Source organism: Hibiscus syriacus, unplaced genomic scaffold (assembly GCF_006381635.1).
Source record: "Hibiscus syriacus cultivar Baekdansim isolate YM2019G1 unplaced genomic scaffold, ASM638163v2 tig00110330_pilon, whole genome shotgun sequence".
Classification (NCBI taxonomy): Eukaryota; Viridiplantae; Streptophyta; class Magnoliopsida; order Malvales; family Malvaceae; genus Hibiscus; species Hibiscus syriacus.
Window position 1 is genome coordinate 440750 of NW_024062686.1, and position 19248 is coordinate 459997.

Genomic DNA, 19248 nt, shown 5'->3' on the forward strand with positions numbered 1-19248 from the left:
GAAGAAAGTCGAGTAAATTACAAATGTTTTAGTACTGATCTTGTTGCGAAAGGCGACTGGCGATGGGTGGTGATTGATGGTTGAAAAAACTACTATGCCAAAAATTGAATTGTTCGAAAGTTTAGTGACAAAATCTATACATCCCAAAAGTTTAATGTCTATAATACCGATTTAGGAATCAATAGCATCACCAAAATAATGTTGTTTTGTCCATTTACCACACCGTTTGGGCTTTAACAGCCTAGTGACATAATTTACCCTTTACATAAATGAATAGAGCTTTATATCTTCACTTCGATCAATTATGTTTTATATCTCAATGAGAAAGCGCATTTGGTCGGTTGGTCAAATTGTTCATATTTGTTGTCTCATATTCTTTTAGGTCATGAATTCTAAATCCACTAAAAGCACTCCATTTTCTTCTCTTAAAGTCCTCGTTTCCCTCCCTTCTCCTTCTAAATAAGATTAGGATTAGATTTATAATTAAAAAAAAAATCTGGATCTCAATCGTGGTATCTCAAAGCTCTTTAGTAACCCTAAATATGGATTTTTGTTTACCTCCTTTCTATTTGTGTTGTAAATATCTTATCCATTTATGTACTCCCACGCGGCTTCAATCGTTCGATAAAAATTATGCTCTACTTTTGCATATTTTAATTACTTAACTCTATAAATCAATTCTCATGTTTTTTTTAATGTGGAGAACTTAATTGAAAGAAAATGAGTTTGGCATACTGGTAAAAGAATAACAACGATTCTTTTACCACTGAAATCACTCGATTCGTGCAATCAATATATATATAAGGATTAATGCTTAAAGTTCGTACTTGTTCGCATCAATAATATTTCTTTTAAAGTTCATCTCAAAATGTTTTTCTTTGAAATTTAAATCCCATCTTAAATTGAGTTTCGGTGTAAAAAAGATAAGAGTCAGCCTCATTAATTCTTTTCCCAATCCATGCTAATGAATAATGAACAGAAGTTGTTCGACAAGCAATAGAAGATGCTGTTAGTACAGTTCAGACTTGATAATATATTTACATGAACCATGTGCACATGATTTTCAAAGCTTTAACGAGTACCACAATATGCCTTTGATGAATTGCCCGTCCAACTCAGTTGGTAGAGTGCAAGACTATTATCCTTGTGATCGTGGGACGACAGTAGGCAATTTATAATTTTGACTGCAGGAGGTCTTCTACGGAAGTTACTCTCAACCTGGCGTTGGGGGCAACCTACTACCTTAACTCCCCCTTACCCTATTACATATGGAAATAGGGTCAACTAGTTTTTTTACAATATGCCTTTGACATATATCCCCACTAAGTCATTATCATGCGAGGGTGAAGAAAAAAATTATGGGAGCGATGTTGAGTTAAACTTTTTGAAGGTCAAAATATATTTTTATTATCATATTAATTTAAAATTTTATAAAATCCAAAGAGAATAAAACTTAAATACTATTATTTACAGAGGCCAAGGCTCGTAACGATTTAGATCAAAGGATAATAAATGCTTAAATGTGTTTTTATAAATATGGGACAAATACAAGTTAGTATATGTTCAAATTTTTGATCATTTAATAATGAACACTCATGTCTCTAACGTAACGTATGATGTGCTTAAATTCGAGACCTCAAGGATAATAATAATCTCTTAATCATTGGAAAGTTTGATTCGTGTATTCAAACTCTTCAATATTAAGCATTTCCTTTTCTTTCTTTTTTTTGAAAAATATTTAAGGCCAGTTTGATTCTAGAAAAATATATTTTTTTTATTTTTAAAAAATATTTTTTGATATCATTATATTGTACATTTAAAAGAAAAAGAAATATCGGCCATTGTATGAAAAGAATAAAATTTAATAATAAGCTAACCCCAACCAAAAAGATATGGTTTGTCATTAGGCTTAATACTAAAATAAGTGTCTAAATTATATCATTTTTTTTCAAATAGATGTCTAAATTATTTTTTGATTCATTCAAGTGGCTAACGTTACAAATGTTACTCATTTAAGTGTTTGTGCCGCCAACGGCATTAGTTTCTATCGTTAAGTGACACGTGTCACAATCTGGTGATTTTGAATTTTAAAAAAAATATTAAAAATATTATTATTATTATTATTTAAAAAAAACCTAATTTCTCTTAAATTATAAAATAGCCCCCAAATCCCTAAAAACCCAAAATCCTAACCTTTACTCGCCACCGCCGACATAACCGCTATCATCCTCCTAATCATAAGCCATCGTATTTGTCGTCGATTGGCCGTCGGAATCGCGATTTTCAACTTAGGGTTCGCAGAGTATAAAAAGTTTATTTATCGTTGATCGGTCACGATTTTATAGGGGGTTTGGTCGCCGGGGAGAGGGGAGGTATGGTGGAGCTTCGTTGATGGCAAAAGGCGACGGTCGGCTTAGGTTTAGAGGTTGAAATGAAGGTTTTCGAAGTTTTGGGTTTATTTCAAAATTTGTGTTTTCTTTTTAAAAAAAAAATAAATATATATATATATATAATAATTTTATTTTTTAAATTTTAAATTTACTAGAGTGTGACTCGTGTCATTTAACGGGAAAATTAATATTGTTTACGGCCTGGATACCTAAATGGGTAACGTTTATAACTTTAGACATCTGGATGAGTCAAAAAATAATTTAGTCACCTATTTGAAAAAAATGGTATAATTTGGGCACTTATTTTGGTATTAAGCCGTGCCGTTACGTAACTACGGAAAGAGGGCATACAAGGCGATAACAGACGAGAGAAACGGGGCAACATTTGTCGTTCACGCCCATTGTTTGGTCCCTACAGAGAAATCCCAACTTGTTTTTCACAGTTACGGTAGTTGCACTGCATTAATGAGCTTTAATTAATGGTGGATACAGATAACCAACTGAATATACAATCCACTCTCGGCTTTTTTTTTTATATAGGCTTCGACTTTAAACTAGCAAAACCAAAGGAGAAAGCTTAATCGTGCGCCAATGGAGAAAAGCATAGCCGAGCTAAGGGAAACTTTCAAAAGCGGGAGAACTAAAAGTGTTTCATGGAGGAAGAAACAGCTCAAGGCTTTCCTTGACCTCGTAAATGAAAACGAGGACTCCATTTTCAAAGCTTTGGATCAGGATCTGGGAAAGAGTCCAGTTGAATCATACAGAGATGAGGTGATGATGAGCAACATATATATATATATATATAATATATATATATATGATTTTGATTTTGATTTTATTCCATGCAGTTAGGGATTGTAAAGAAGTCAGCCACCTATAGTTTGAGCTGCCTCGACAAATGGGTAGCACCTAAGAAGGTTTTATTGCAATTCTGAATCAATCCTCTCATCTTTCTTCTTTTCTTTTCTTTTTCCCATTACTCTTACAGCCAATTCTTGTCTTTGTTTATGGGGGTCCAGGGTGATTTACCGTTGCTTTTATTTCCTTCAAAAGCAGAAGTGATACCTGAACCTCTCGGTGTAGTTCTCATTTTCTCAGCTTGGAATTTCCCAATCAGTGAGTGTTGTTTTAGACAAAAATTGGGCAGAATGTTGATGATTTTTAAGTTTTAATGTTGCACGTCATGTGGAAGATGAAATGCCAGGTCCCTCGTTCAGGGATGTAGGTAGGATTTTATGTTAGGGGACGAACTTATATATATTGTTCTTGCTACAGCGTTGGCATTGGATCCATTGATCGGCGCAATATCGGCCGGGAACACGGTGCTGCTAAAACCATCAGAACTGGCACCCGCATGCATGTCTTTTCTCATTCAAGCCATTCCTCAATACTTGGACAACAAAGCCATTAAGGTCATTGGCGGTGGAGCAGATGTAGGTGAACGACTACTTGAGCTGAGATGGGACAAAATATTCTTCACCGGTAATAACTTTTCTCCACTTTAGAAACATCCCGATGTATCCGACTATCGGAATCAACAAGTTTCTGTTTTTGTTTGATCTGTAGGAAGTCCACGAGTTGGTCGCTTGGTGATGACTGCAGCTGCAAAACATTTGACTCCGGTTACTTTGGAGCTTGGTGGCAAATGCCCTGCCATTGTGCATAATACTCTTTCCAACCCTTCAAAAGCAAAGGTTTTTCTTTGACTCATTATATGTATCATTTAAAGCCTTATATATGTATAGATTAAGAGGATCAATGGCTTGATGCATGTACTTTGGTTTGTGGTATCAAGGTGACGGCTAAAAGAATTGTAGGGGCGAAGTGGGGGCCTTGCACTGGACAAGCTTGCATTGCAATAGATTATGTGCTTGTGGAAGAGAAATCAGCTTCTACTCTGGTACTAACTATGGAATTTTTAATGGAACTGGGGACTGTAATTTCAATTTGAATTCATGGATTCTCTTTTTCGGTTTCAGATTGAGTTATTGAAGAAGTGTATCCAGAGGTTTTATGGTGGTAACCTCAAAGAGTTGAACAGCATCTCCAGAATTGTTAACAAGAACCAGTTTCAAAGATTGGTTAATCTCATGAAAGATCCCCATGTTGCAGCCTCAGTTGTTTATGGTGGTTCAGTGGATGAAGAACAACTGTAGTTTCTTCTTGAACTCTTCATTTTTTGTTAAGATAATCATTTAGCTCGTTGCGATTTCAAAGCACTTATTCTTATCTCATGTGATTTCATCACTTTTTTACAGTGTTATTGAGCCAACAATCTTATTAGATCCACCGCTTGATTCTGAGATCATGAATGAAGAAATCTTCGGCCCATTGCTTCCAATAATTACAGTGAGGGATTCCCAACTTTAGTTTTCCTGTTAATTTTAATCCTGCAGAATGTTTGTTCTGAGGAAAGTCACCATTGTCATATAGGTGAAAAACATTGAAGAAAGCATCGAATTCATCAACTCCAAGCCAAACCCTCTTGTTATTTATGCTTTTACTGAGGACGAAACCTTCAAAAAACGAATTTTATCAGACACTTCTTCAGGATCTGTCACGTTCAATGATGCCATGATTCAGGTACCATTTACTCACCCTCTCTTCAAATTTCTAATGTCTATATTGCACCAAAAGTCCCCAAACTATCACCCAAGCTCTAAATTGATCCTAAACTTCAGAAACATTCTAATTGATTCATCAGAGTATCAATATTGTATTATTCAATCTTTTTATATGTGTATACTTATCACATGGACAACTTAGATATGAAATGTTAAATAAAGTAGGCAACGTAGGGTTTTTAAGCATGTTAGATCAAACCGTTAATCAGTGGTGGAGCCACAACTTGGTCCTGAAATTTGAGTTTTCTTCGATTAGTTACTTATTTTATGGATTGTGCCCACCCTGAAATTTTATTTGTAACCATCCCATTTAAAAAATTTATGTTGTTGACATATGTGTGCCCACCCTGAAAAATATTTCTGGACTCACCATTGTCGTTAATACAATAAATATATGTGTGTTTATAATCTACATATTTTCTTAATAGTCTGGGTAATTACAAGGTAGTATATGTTCAAAAAAAATTAACCAATTGACAATGCACGCACACTCAACAAACACATCTATTTGAACGCGAACCTCTAAGAAGAACAACATTCTCTTTTAGTACTAAAACCCTTGATGGGTTCGATCTGATCCACATATTGAATTAACATATAACGTCCAAGCTATGATAGATAGGATGATATATTGCTATACTAGTACTTTGATGACTCCATTAGTATGTTATTGATCTATAGTTTGAGAACGTATGGTGCAATAATCAAATTGTTACTTAATGACATGTTAATTGTTAACAATGTGTGTGAGCAGTTTCTATGCGATTCACTGCCATTTGGAGGGGTGGGACAAAGTGGATTTGGGAGGTACCATGGGAAGTATTCATTCGACACTTTCAGCCATGAGAAATCTGTGTTACATAGAGCCTTCTACCCTGAACTTGAACCAAGGTATCCTCCATGGACCAACTTCAAGCTTATGTTCATCAAATTAGCTTACGGGTTCGACTACTTGGGATTAATGCTCCTCATGCTGGGCTTCAGAAAATCTTAGTTTGGGACGACAACCAGCTTCGTAACAAAATGTTTGGTCCTTTATAGTACTGTCTCCCCCTTACAATTCACAATAAAATCTTTGCTTCTTTTTTCATTATTTGTATTGTTGCTCAACGATAATGAGGATGCATGTGCCACCGTTTTCATTTGTTCCTTGAGCAGTAGATGGGCGGTGATCTAAAACCTAATGGGATACGCATGCGTTGAATCTATGGCATCTTTAGTGTTGGCCTATTGAGGTTTGAGACTTGGGACTAAACCTCGCCTACATTAATTATTATCATTAATATTATGAATAAAGTACACAAATAGTCCCAGACTACAGGGTTTTGTTTTATTAAGTCCCCCGACTATAAAAAGTTACAAAATGATCCTCTGATTATATAATGTTGTTTTATTATGTCCCTCGACTATTAAAAGTTTCGACTATTCATTATGTTCCAAATTCAACCTTTTCCATTACAAAATTAGTAGTTGTCTAAGCTGGACGTTAACATGATGATTGAGATATAATAGTCGTTTGAGATTCTAAGATCAAATTTTATCATATCACAGTCAACATGTTAACGTTCAGCTCAAAATACCATCAATTTTTAACAGAAAATGACGAGTTTGAGACATAATAAATAGTCGGGTGACCTTTTGTAACTTTTAATAGTCGAGAGACTCAATAAAGCAACATTTTATAGTCAGAGAATTATTTTATAACTTTTAATAATCAAGGGACTTAAAAAAACTCGAAAAAGTGGACCAACCAGAAACGTATCTAACTCGTATTAATGGAATCAAAAAAAATACTAATTATTTTTACGAAAGACTTATACCTAACATCTTTACACCAAAATGCAAACAATCTAAAAACACATCGTAAACCCAACGTCGCAAAAAAGTCTGTTCATATAAAGTTCTTTAACAAAACAAGGGTAAATTCAACAAAACATCGCTCAGCTTTCTTATTAATCCTATTTTGATCACTAAATTTTAAATGTTTTCAATTTAATCATTGGGCTTTTGAATTGCTTTTTTTAATTACTCGGTCGTTTATATGTGTGCTGACTTGACCTTTTTATTAATCTTTTAGGCTAGACACCACGTTCATCGTCGTTATCGACTATCGTTAGACCCAAAATTTTCGTATTGACCTATTTCAGTCTCTTGTGCCTGAATTCGGTCTATGTTTAACTCTCCAAATTTTGATATTCAATTCTACAACTTGATGTAATTGAGTTTAAAATTTTCCTTTATTTACTTATTTCCATAATAAATTAAATGGTTTTTTCGATATTGAAATTATGCAAAATTAATAGGGTGAAAATTCAATTTTAAAATAATGCTGAATAATTAGTGAACTATTTTATACTCGACAAATATTTGTGTTTCTTATGGGTCAAACCTCACAAAACAAAACCCAATTATGCTTGCCTCCTCGGGTCAGTGATGAGGTCCGCTATCAACTGATTTATGCAAACAAGGATGAATCGGAGGAGTATTGGAAAGTATATTTGTACGTCCTGAAAATCTGAAATCTCTATAAATAAAGGGTACAAAAGTCTAATTTCACTTAAATTTAAACTGATAAGGACCTAAAATGATATTAAACAAAAAAAATTTGAAAGTGGCAAGAACCCCTCCCACTCCCTGTATAGCTCAGTCTCCTGTGACAAAGGGCAAAAGGAGTTTTGATATTTGGCCCACAGAAGAGGCAAACATCTTCCTATTAAAACAAGTGTCTGTCGTTCCCAACACCCACAGGCAGACTTGAGGCCACTTTTTTAAAAGCTCTTCCCTTTTTTTTTTATAAAAGCATTAGCAGACATTATCCGAACCTCTTCTCTAATCGTGCAAATACCCTCTTGTTTTATAAACCTGGACCAACTTGCAGCACAACACCACCACCCTTTTGTTTTTGCCTTTGCCAGCAAATCTCCGAAGCACTGTAAGTGCATCTGTTTTCTTTACTATTTTTTCTTTGGCAGACTCCAAGTTGAGCGACATAATGGCTGTAAAGCCAAGTTTCGGGACCACGTGCAATACAAACACCCCCCGTATGATCTCAACCCTCTTTTCTGCACAAGATTTATGTGCCCTCGATGTGTCATAACAAATCCCAGTGGTTTTAAATGACATTTTTGGTCTTTTTTTAGGGCCTTCAATTCTAGCAGGGACTGTTTGATGTGCTTAATCATTGGTGTTCTAATTCTCTGCCCACTTTCTTTCACTTGCCTCCAAATCACAAACGGCCAACGTGGCTCTCAGTTTTATGCTCTTCTTCTCTCGCGTCTGTGGAGTACAGTTTGCTGAGGCCAACTCGACGTCAGGACCATCAAGTAAAACCAACAAAAAGGTTGAACCATCTCGTTTTTCTAAAAGCAAGTAAATTCATAAACTAAGTCAGAAAAATGGCACATGATGGATCATATCTTATGGTGAATATATCCATTCCCATTATTCTTTAGTTATTCCATCATTCAGTGAATTGACGACGGCTGCACAAAGAGAATGTTGAGGGGATAATCCACCAGAGTGAGTGAGAGCTTGATATTATATCCAACAAACTTAGAAAAATATTATTCCTCTTTGCCTTCTCAACATGAGAATCCGAGAAAAAGTGAAAGTTCTCAGACACAACAAAAACTCACAGGTAAAGTTGCACATTTTCTTTTGTGTTGGGAAAGGGGTACAAGTTTCATTTGTTGTGAGGTCTTTTCAAGGAAAGAATAGTTGATACGACTCGAACCGAGTATTTAGTTTTGTACCAGTCGGATAGTGGGAAAATTCCCATCATTCAATCAAGTATCAGCTCTGGGAATATTCCAGCTTAATGCAGTTGCAGAAAACAGTACGTGTATCATACATTTCTCCTTTCAAATATTGATACTTTCCCTTGTAATCAACAAAGAAATCCAAATACGTCCCCTTCAACCCTAAAGCCTAACATGTTTTCAATGGATTCATTAATAAACGTAAGAGACGTAAATGAAACAATGTTTTAATATGGCAGCCACCTTGTTCCCTTCATCATAACAATCCATTCAATTCAGTCCCGACATGCAATAAAAAGGTCAATTATTGGGGTTTTGCTTGTTTCTTAGTTCCCAACAATCCAGACAAACGGAGCCACCAAATTTCCACTACATTTTCAAGAAAACTAGTTCGAGTACTCATGCATGCCCATACAAAATGCAAAAATCGGATCGATGCATTAAAAGAGTACACATAGCCTGCGCATAAACATATACGTCCAGTTAGAAAGCAAAGATTTCCTGCTATATTGAACATATCCAAGCATACTTCAAAATCAAGAAACAACAATGCAAGTGGAGACTGAGCTGCTCATTTAATCTCAAATCTCCAAGAGAATCAACAAGAAGCAGTTAATGTATCAGTACGATGAATATAAAACAAAAAATGACCTAATCCTTTGCTTTGCGTTTAACTGTGCAGATCATGGCTTCATGAGGCTTGAAAATAAGGTCAAGTAAGTTCAAGTGTTCAACCATATTTGATGAAACCATGGCAGTTTTACTAATCTGCCTCATAGTTTTCCATCCTTGTACTTCAACACCAGTTTCCTTTCAGGTGGAAAGCATACATAACTTGTCAATTTTGAAATTTTCAATCTTTACTAGTTTGTATGATCAAGAAGTTTCCACTTCTGAAGCCATAATAGGAAAACAATCACCAAAAACGGAGGGGGAAGAAATCAAAGAACCAACACCCAACTATCAGGTTAAACCATAGTTAAAACGGTAATTACTGCCAAAAACAAAGAAAGAGAATAAGTACATAGCAGCTGGCGTTATGTGCCACATTAATTGAAACATGCTATATACACCTGTCTTATACATAGCATGTAAGAACAAAAAAAAAAAGACCTTCCCAAATCCCAAAAACAAATACTATAAATATTATTATGGATCCGTCAAACCAAGGCCACTAAATCACTCTTTGGGAAGTGAGAAGAAACACAAAACCGAACCAAAACTAATATTTTTATTTATTAATATCCTTTACATAGAGATGAACAAGAGTAAACGACGCGTATGCAATAAATATCAACAGGTTAGTTTCCAGGAAGGCAATAAAAGAACGAGCACATAACAAGAAATATTTCATATTCGGGCTTATGCATGTTGAATCTAATGAAGAACATTGACAGTGACGACGATGAAATGGAATTAGATAATGAAGGCAATAAGAGAATGGGATTTTTTTTGTTTTCACCTTTGGAATTTGAACGACATCCTCATCAATTCATGCATGGCTGATGGCTGGACCGCCCATACCTTGAGAACTGAAAAGGTACGTTTGGTCTTTATGTTGATTTGTCGAACCGAGGAAGCAACCAATATACGGGTAAACAGGGAAAAAGCAGCCTCCCTCAAAGTTCAAAACCAACCAGAAAGTGCAATGGGAATCCGAAAATTCGACCAAGAAGAATGATAAATACTCGCTCGCCACGCCACAATGTCGTGCACATATCGTATACAAACAGCTTTGAGATTTGGTTCAAGTGGGAAAATAATGTGTAGAAGAAGAAACAGAAGAAGAATTTATATTGATGATTTGAGCCAAAAGCGTTCCAATTTGTACTACCAGAAAAAAAAACATACATCTTCCGCATTTCCTTCCCTCTATCTTTCTCTCTCTTTAACCACTCCATATCCCAAATGGTGGATGTCAAATTTCGTAGTACATAATTATCAATGACATGAAAGGTGACATGATTAGATAAACAAGCGAACAAGAAGACGAGACGTGGAATAAAGAGAAAAAAAAGGATTGTGGGGTGTGTGTTTTTCCCTTTCTTTTTTAAGATCTTGGATTTGAGAAGAACTGCGTACCAGCCATGAAAGAGTTGAGTGGAGTTGCAAAGCGAGAGGAAGGGTCTAAAAGTGCGGTCGCCGATGCAGAAGAAGCACCGCCGCCACCTGCGGAAGCTACAATGGTAGCCCTGTTGGTGTTGGCCGCTGCGGTAGGGCCGCCGGTGATTCGATTCAGTGGTTGAACCACCCCAGCACCAGAAGAAGTCTCGGCAGCCGCTGCTGCTGATGGTGTAACCATGTCGTAACCACTTTCAGGGCCTTGATTGTAAAGAATTCCCTTGAAAACATGACCCCCGATGTTCACAGATGTCTGATAAGCGTACTGATCGTCCGCATCTTCAATGCTACTCACTCTCACGCACCGAAACACGGCTTCAGAGTTCACTTCTGCTGGGAAATTCCCTAGTTCTAACCCTAAAAAAGAAGAACAACAATATCAACCCTTCATCAGATATCACGTATACAAAGTAGACCAATTTTGGGTTTTCTATTTTTTTATTGTTAACATGATTATACGCGGAAACAAAGGGTTATCATCATAAAACAAATGTCCAAGGGGGGGAGAAGGAAAATATATCATTGAAAGGGGGGGGGAATAGTTTTTTAACTGTCAAAACCTCGTCAGGATTACTAAAAAACAGTGTTTGAAAAACTGTACCTAACGCGTTAGTGGGTAAACGAGTGTGATGAGCATGGGAAGACGAGGGTCGATTCTCTCGATGTCTTTTGGGACTCTCTGTTGGAAGTTGTTGCTGTTGCTGTTGCTGCCAAGCAGCAAGTTGTTGTTGCCTTTCACGGCGCTTAGAAGCAGGAACCCAAGTACTCTTCACGTGAGTTTGGCAATCAAAACCTCGGCTTTTGCAACAAGTTCTACACCGCATGTGAGGACAATCCTTTTTAGCTTGATTCCCACAATCCTGGCAACTTATACCTCCAGTTCCACCACCACTTCTCGTCATCATGAAACCCGATCTCGACGAAGAATCATCAGCGAAGTTAATCGAAGGACCGACACCTAACCCAGCTGCCGACACATAAGGATCTTGTTGCTGCTGCTGTTGTTGTTGTTGCCATAGTTCGAAACCTTTGTACGGAACATCTTCATTTCTGTACCCAAACCAGTTCTCCGGTCGTATTTCTGTCGGCGTATTGCCTTGTTGAGTGGTAGTTCCTCCTAGTGAAAAGAAGCCCGCCATTTCTCCTGCTCTGAACCTCTTTCGGAACTCAATTGTGACAGACAATCCATATCATAAAAATCTCCCCAACAACACGTGTATTTGTTGCATAAATCCTCTCGTCTCTTTAACAACTTCTTTGGTTTTTGGTTTTGTTTTTCTCTGCAGCAGGCTGTCCCCCCTCGTGCTATCTCCTGGCCCTCTCACTTTAAATTTAATTGTTTTTCCTTCTCGATATTGAAAAGTGGGGGGGGGCATTTAAGAAACAAAGCAACAGCCCGAGAATTTACAGCTCTTCTCTGCCAACGCCGCCATGCTCTTCTTCTCTTTCTTCTGCTGTAAAAACCCTAATTTAATTCCCTTCCCTTAAACACATCTCCCCCCAGTCCTCTGATTTCATGCAGTTTCCTTTAATCTCTCTCTCGGATGAACAAACAAACCCAGAAACAGAAAGGGAATAGTAATTGGGTTTCTAATTGTAAATACAAACAAGACAAGAGGGCAGCTTCCCTTGCTTTTGTTTCTATAAACAGTTGTGATTCTCTTTCTTTTCACTAACAACTGTCTTTCTCTCTTCGTTTGGCTGTCAGATGTCATGTCAACTCCAAATCCAAAGATCAAGCGCGGCCCAGCCCCATTTCTCATTCCCATCAAACGATAATAAATTAGCCACGTGTCGTCCGTCCAGCCTTTTCCCTTGAAACCCGCTACCTTGCCTTTTTCTAAATTTTGGTTCGAGTGAAATTGCCTTAAATCCCACCAAAGCTTGATTTTATACGTGTGATTATACTATGGACAGTTCGCTCTAACTAACTCTTTTTTTTAATATTAGCAATTGGATTGGAAAGTTTTTATAGTGTGAGATGTTTAATATACGGTTAAATAAATGTATTATTGATTTTATTATATTTTAAAAAATATTGATAAAAAAATATTATTTTTACCTAAAATATTAATACTTTTTAATATTTTTAGTAAAGTGTTCAATAATAACAAAACTGGCAGAAAAAAAAACGTTTTATCGGATATGTTAACAAAATCGGTAAAACATCCAATAATAACAAAACCGATAGAAATAATAATGTTTCTGGTAATTTTTTATTGGTTTTGTTAAAAAAATAATAACAAAACAGGTAACACTTTTCCTTAGTCATATATTAAGAGTGTCGCACGTGGGATTTTAGTTATAGAATTACAATGTATCAAAATATAAAAAGTTAAAAACAATAGCAACTAACATACTCATACAAAAATAAAATATTAAATTTAAAAATATAAAAAAAATATTTTATTAAGAATGACGATCAACATTAAAAGAAGTCAATAAAATTTATAAAAACTCATTATCGCTATAGAATGATACGCTTTACGAAGTGATAAAAGAGTGATGAGCGGATCAAACAATTTGACAATTATTTTTGCTATATAATTCTTATTATATTGACAAATAACATTTTACTAAAGAGGAGATTTGACTATACATGAAAATTGACTAACCAAATAGAAAATAAATAACTTAATGAATTTTATACGACCACCAAAACGATCACAAAAGTATGAGAAAAATGTACTAAGAACTATAAGGATCGTACACAGTAACATAGAAAATAAGTGTCATAAGAGTAAAAAAATATGTCACAAATACATAAATTTTTATTTAAAACTAAAAAGACTCAAAAAATAATGACATAATATAATAAAACAAGAGAATTAATAATCCTTAAAAGAGTATTATCGTTCGCTATATAAAAATCAAAGAAGAAGACGGCACGCTTGACATTCGCTTTTAAATAGAGTACAATAGAATATGTTGATATAAATTTTAACCTTTCATCTTATAATCTCATTTTATTTTTATATTACGATTATTCCAACTTTAGGGTATATTTATTTTTGTTATCGTGTTTTATTAAAAATACATTTTATATTTGTATGTGTTTTATTGAGGGAAAATATACTCATCAAAGTAAAATCGTTTTACCCTTAAACGTAAAATTAAATTAACCATTAATTTTTTTTATAAAAAACACTCGCATCATTATTCTGGATAAATTTTTTATATAATTATTTTTATTATTCCTTGTTTAATATCATCTTTTATCTAGTTGGTTTAATTTTAAAATAAGTGTTTGAACTATATCGTTTTTACGAATAAGTATCTAAATTACTTTTTGAATGTTTCTGATATCTAACGTTACAAACGATACCACTTTACGTGCTCGGACTATAAACAGCGCTAATTTCCTCTATTAAGTGACACATGTCACTCTCATGTAATTTTTAAATTTTATTTTAAAAAAAACTTGAAATCTAATTTTTAGAGAGAGAGAAACCCAAAGTTTTTTAAAATCATGAAAACCTCCCCAAACTTAGAAAACCCTAAATCTAATCCTTATACACATGCATGCCTCTGCGCGTAGCCAAAATTGTTGTCGATTAGACTTTTACCTAACCACGTATCCATCGAATACGTGTTCCCCAACAAACAATCGCCATAACAATCATGAAAACGCAACAAAATCTACTACCTAGACAAACGCGTTGAAACAACTACCATCATGAAGATCACGATGACTCCACATCATCATCTGACTACGGAGATGACAATTAAGGTATCGAAGGTGGTGGTCAAAATGGAGGTGGAATTAGGGTTAGGGTTTGAGGATTTTAGTGAATTTGGATTTTTTGTAATTTTAGAAAAAATATGATTATTTTATAAATATTTGAATTTTTAAAAAATTATTTCAAAATTACCTCAGCATGTCACGTGTCTATTATCGGAGGAAATTAACGTCGTTTATGACCTGGACATTTAAAGTGGTAATGTTTGTAACATTAGGCACCGTGATGATTCAAAAATAATTGAGGCACCTAATGGTGAAAAACATTATAGTTGGGGCACTTATTTTATAATTAAGCCTATTTTTTTTCCTTCAAAGATGATGTTATTATTTATTTCTCTTACGTTATATAAATTTTCAATTTTTTCAAAACTATATCTAATGTTTAGTTTTCATTTTATTTTAGTATCCCACCGTTAAAAACCTAACATGTTTAGTACTTAAACTATCAATTTTGATTAGTTTTATTACCTAAACTTTAAATATTTTTTAAAACTTAACGGTAATTTTTGAAAGGGTATTCAAAATGAAACAAATAAAGTTGTTAACAACGAGTATTAATATGAAACGAAAACTAAATTTTAGGTATGATTTTAAACAAAATGAAAGTTTTGGTAATAAAATGGACTAAAATTGATAGTTTATGGACTAAACACATAATTTACCCTATGATACTTATTTATATTTTTTAATCATTATGATAATTAATAGACATTTTTTATTGAAAAATCATTCTTAAAATAAAATATTACCCATCAGGCACCATTTCTCCAAATATTATCAATCTAGCACCCTTTTATACAGAGAGATAATAAATCATGTTTCAAGGGATGAGTTATGCGTAGGTGGATTGAAGGCGCATTTCAGAAGTTGTGCCTTCCTAGGGTTCATTTCGAGCTGGCGTCATGGTGGAAATGCGCATTCTTGGGGATGTGCCTTCGTAGGGAAATTGTGAAGGCGTGTTGCAGGGGACGATCATTCGTGGGGAATTTCTGACACAAGGAAGGCGCGTTGCAGGGGGCGAACCTTCTATTATTTACCTTCAATTATTGCCTCTTCCATTATTACCCGATCTATCCCTTAAATCACGGCTAACCCATCCCCTTTCCCCTATAAATACCCCTTGAATGCATATATCAAACCACAACAAAATTAAATACATATTCTTCATTTTATAAATTATTTCTATCAAGATAAGTAGATTTTGTTATATTTTTTAGAAGGTAAAACTATTTTTTATTATATTATATTTACTTAACATTTAATTATTTTAGCAAATTTTACTGTTCTAATTGTTTTTTATTACTTTTTGCGGTTGCAAAATGGAATATAGAGTTTTACAATTGGATGAGGATCATATATCGAGACATTTGGTCAATGCGGTAACAATATGAAATTATGTTATTTAAATTATTGTGATAATTTTTTTAGTATTAGTTTATATTTAATTCGTTTAATATTTATTTAATTATGAGAAAGATGGTATATTATAACCATTTATTCATTTTTGTAGATATAAAATCAACACTAAAAATTTCATCTACTACATCTTTCAAACTTCTCAAACCATCTAACTCTCAGTCTTTGAAACTTTCAAATTGTAAATCTCAAACTCTCAAAATGAGGTGTATCTCAACTATTGTTTACTATGATGGAGAAATTTGGGAAGATGAAGCTGGCGTTGTCTTCGCATTAAATCATTCTATCACCTTATCCTTCAAGAGAAACATCACTCTTGATGAATTGATCACTAAAATTTCAAGGAAGATTCATGTTGAAAGTACTAGAAGACTGTCATCACTGCTGTATAGATTTTCAATTGCAATATTTTCATTAACTTATACAACGTTCGAACTCTCCAACGATGATGATGTTGCAATGACGGTTGATGTTCATAATCAAAATTCAAACGTTGTTACACAAATGTATGCCACATTTGTTGAAGTGTTGTGGTTCATGGTATGTCATTATGCTCTCATTATGAGCTGATTAAACAAGCTGATCAAGTTGAAAGCCCAACTTAAGTAATGTGTAATGATTTTACCTCGTTAATGGAAAATCCACATCCTGGTACAATTCTATCAAGTTCAATGGGGAGACATTTATCAGCAACTTGTTACGATTTCTATCGATGTGGCTCCACGAACAATCCGTATAGAAATATCGCTACTAGTTCAAGGGGAAGGCATTCATCTGCCAATTTCTTTGACCTGAATATGGATATGTCCTCGACACAAAAATATGTTCAATGTCCTTTTGACACGATGCCTTCAATTTCCAAGAAGAGACATTCAAGTACGAGCTTTTTCGACCTCAATATGGAGATACACACGATACAACACTCAGTTCAAAACATGTATGACACGATGCCTACAAGTTCAAAGGGAAATCATTCAACTACCAGCTTGTTTGACTTAAATACCATCATCACGGAGGAACCTTCATCTCCACCAGAAGGACCTCTACGCAGGTCAGGTATGGATGATGCTGATATTGTACTATTCATTGAGCTCGAATCATCATTATTCAATATGGAATCCGATGATGATGATATAGATGAAGTTCACACAAGTACGGTACGCATCTAGTCTCCATCAAACATGTATGAAGCTGACTAAGATGCAATGTATGGCCAGAATTTACGAATATGCCTAATTTTGGTAACTACAGATTTAACTCATCGGTCAATGATGGTGAGTTATATATCGGAAAGGAGTTTTCACCCAAATGAGAAACAATGATTGAAATTAAGAATTAAAATATTCGTAATTCTGTTCACTCCAGAGTCGATCGATCCACCACCAAAAAATATGTTTGCCACTGTGTCGAACGTGATAATAGATGCAACTAGATTTTTCGTGTATCGAAGATGGAGAGGAAAAAAACATATGATAACTAACAGTATACAACAATCCTCATACATGTTGTGCTAGAGGGTCAATTAGGATCATCCCAACTTGGACTTCGACATTATCTACTAAGTCATAATATACATGGTTAAAGTAAGTTCCCATATAGCTATTGCGGTGTTGATTTCAACTATACAGACTCAATACAGGTATATTGTCTCCTATAGAAAAGCATGAAAGACAAAGCAAATTGCCATTAAAAAAGTTAATGGCGAGTGTGATTCATCTTACAACAAACAACCAAGTTGGTTTAACGTAGTGCGCAAACTGAATCCTCGGACAATAGTCGATTTCAAAACTTATCATGCATATCACAATGCATTAATATTGTGAAATATTGCAAGCCCGTAGTCCAAATTGATGAGACATTCTTATATGAAAAATACAAGCAAGTTTTACTATTGGCAATTGTCCAAAATGGTAATCACAACATTTAGTTGATTTTGCCCTTGTTGAAGGTAAATATATTAATTCTTGGGCTTTTTTCCTCAAGAAATTATGCTTACATCTTTTCATGAGTGAAAAATATGCATCATTTTAAACCGTAGAGTTGGGATCAAAGCAGCAATAGACTCTTTGGGTCCAATGTGGCAACCGCCCCATGTCCAACATTGGTATTGTATCCAACATATTGTTGCAAACTATCATAGAAAATTTAAGAATAATGATGAACGTCAATTACTTGTGTGTATCGTTATGCCACCCAAAATCCCTAAATCTAAAATTTTCAATATTAAAATCTCTAATTCCCAATTTTAATTTTCTAACCCAAACGGTCGTCGGTCATCTCTGGCCATCATCGTCATCATCAAAACGATTGAGTTTCAATCGAAATTGCGGGTTTGTTCGAATAGGGGTGGCGGTGCGGCTTATGGACGTCTGAATCGGTCTGAATCGACGAAGAACAATAATGGTATCCGACGAACCTTTGAACGATCCTCTATGACAAACTGTGATATATTACGATGAAATGTCAATGACGGTTTCATCGGGGGTTGATGACGATACTGATAACGGTGATGGTCACAACTGACCCACCGACAACTATGAAAGGGGAAATAGAAAAGAGGGAAAGGGGATGCACACACGGATTGTTTTTTTACAAAAAAATATTTTTTATTTATTTAATTTTTTAAATAAATTCTCTGTAATGCCCAGAACCCGGGTCAGTAGTTTTGTTTAACCCAAAACCAGATACTAGAGTACATTAGATTAAATAGAGCCATTTTAGATAAATTATAAAGGTCATTGGGCCTAAGGAAGGCCCAAGAGTTAAGTTTAGTTATAGTTTTAAATTAAATAAGAAAGGAAAGGAACCTAGATAACAATTTACCCCTAGTCTATTTTAAGGTTATAAACATTCTCATTATCTAGAAAATCCCATGCAAAAATCTCCTTCCTCTTCCATATTATTCTCCCGTTTCCTTCTCATTATCTAGATAACAATTTTCTTATTCTTCATTCCTTTAGCATCAATTAGAGCCATTAATTTATAGTTTTGGTTAAGTTTTTAGAAATGGTTTTTTATGGGTTTTTAAAAATCAAGTGTTTTAAGTCATTTTAGGAAAGTGTTTGAGTTGTAGAGAGTATATTTAAGCTGTATCCAACACCTAGTTAAGTAAGTAATCTATTTCTATACCTTGATTAGTTAAAGAGGTTAAAGAAAGAGTTCAAACCAAGGCAAAATGAAGAGTAGATCCCTAGTTG

At 34.7% G+C, this 19248-nt stretch overlaps 2 protein-coding genes across 2 annotated transcripts; one reads left to right on the forward strand and one right to left on the reverse strand.

Annotated features, from left to right (window-relative positions):
- The first annotated feature begins 2925 nt into the window (after positions 1 to 2925).
- Positions 2926 to 6022, forward strand: LOC120118950 (aldehyde dehydrogenase family 3 member F1). The gene is made up of 10 exons (XM_039138860.1): positions 2926 to 3161; positions 3239 to 3307; positions 3410 to 3506; positions 3666 to 3872; positions 3957 to 4084; positions 4186 to 4290; positions 4370 to 4542; positions 4649 to 4739; positions 4824 to 4973; positions 5769 to 6022. Exons 1-10 carry the CDS (start codon positions 2982 to 2984, stop codon positions 6006 to 6008), a joined length of 1440 nt encoding a protein of 479 aa, XP_038994791.1. The 5' UTR covers positions 2926 to 2981; the 3' UTR covers positions 6009 to 6022.
- A 4203-nt stretch (positions 6023 to 10225) lies between these two features.
- LOC120118922 (protein SHI RELATED SEQUENCE 1-like) lies at positions 10226 to 12381 on the reverse strand. Its single transcript, XM_039138831.1, has 2 exons — positions 11495 to 12381; positions 10226 to 11250 (listed from the first exon to the last, which is right to left on the reverse strand). The coding sequence occupies exons 1-2, from the start codon at positions 12030 to 12032 to the stop codon at positions 10823 to 10825; spliced, it is 966 nt and encodes a 321-aa protein (XP_038994762.1). The 5' UTR covers positions 12033 to 12381; the 3' UTR covers positions 10226 to 10822.
- Between the last annotated feature and the right edge of the window lie 6867 nt (positions 12382 to 19248).

Bases quoted from the DNA above. Each gene is read 5' to 3' on its own strand.
- LOC120118922 (XM_039138831.1), bottom strand. From the start codon at position 12,032: ATGGCGGGCTTCTTTTCACTAGGAGGAACTACCACTCAACAAGGCAAT. The intron at 11,251-11,494 runs GTACAGTTTTTC...CTTCTTTTTTAG, and splicing joins TTTACCCACTAACGCGTTAG to GGTTAGAACTAGGGAATTTC.
- LOC120118950 (XM_039138860.1), top strand. From the start codon at position 2,982: ATGGAGAAAAGCATAGCCGAGCTAAGGGAAACTTTCAAAAGCGGGAGA. The intron at 4,543-4,648 runs GTAGTTTCTTCT...ACTTTTTTACAG, and splicing joins TCAGTGGATGAAGAACAACT to TGTTATTGAGCCAACAATCT. The intron at 4,740-4,823 runs GTGAGGGATTCC...ATTGTCATATAG, and splicing joins CATTGCTTCCAATAATTACA to GTGAAAAACATTGAAGAAAG.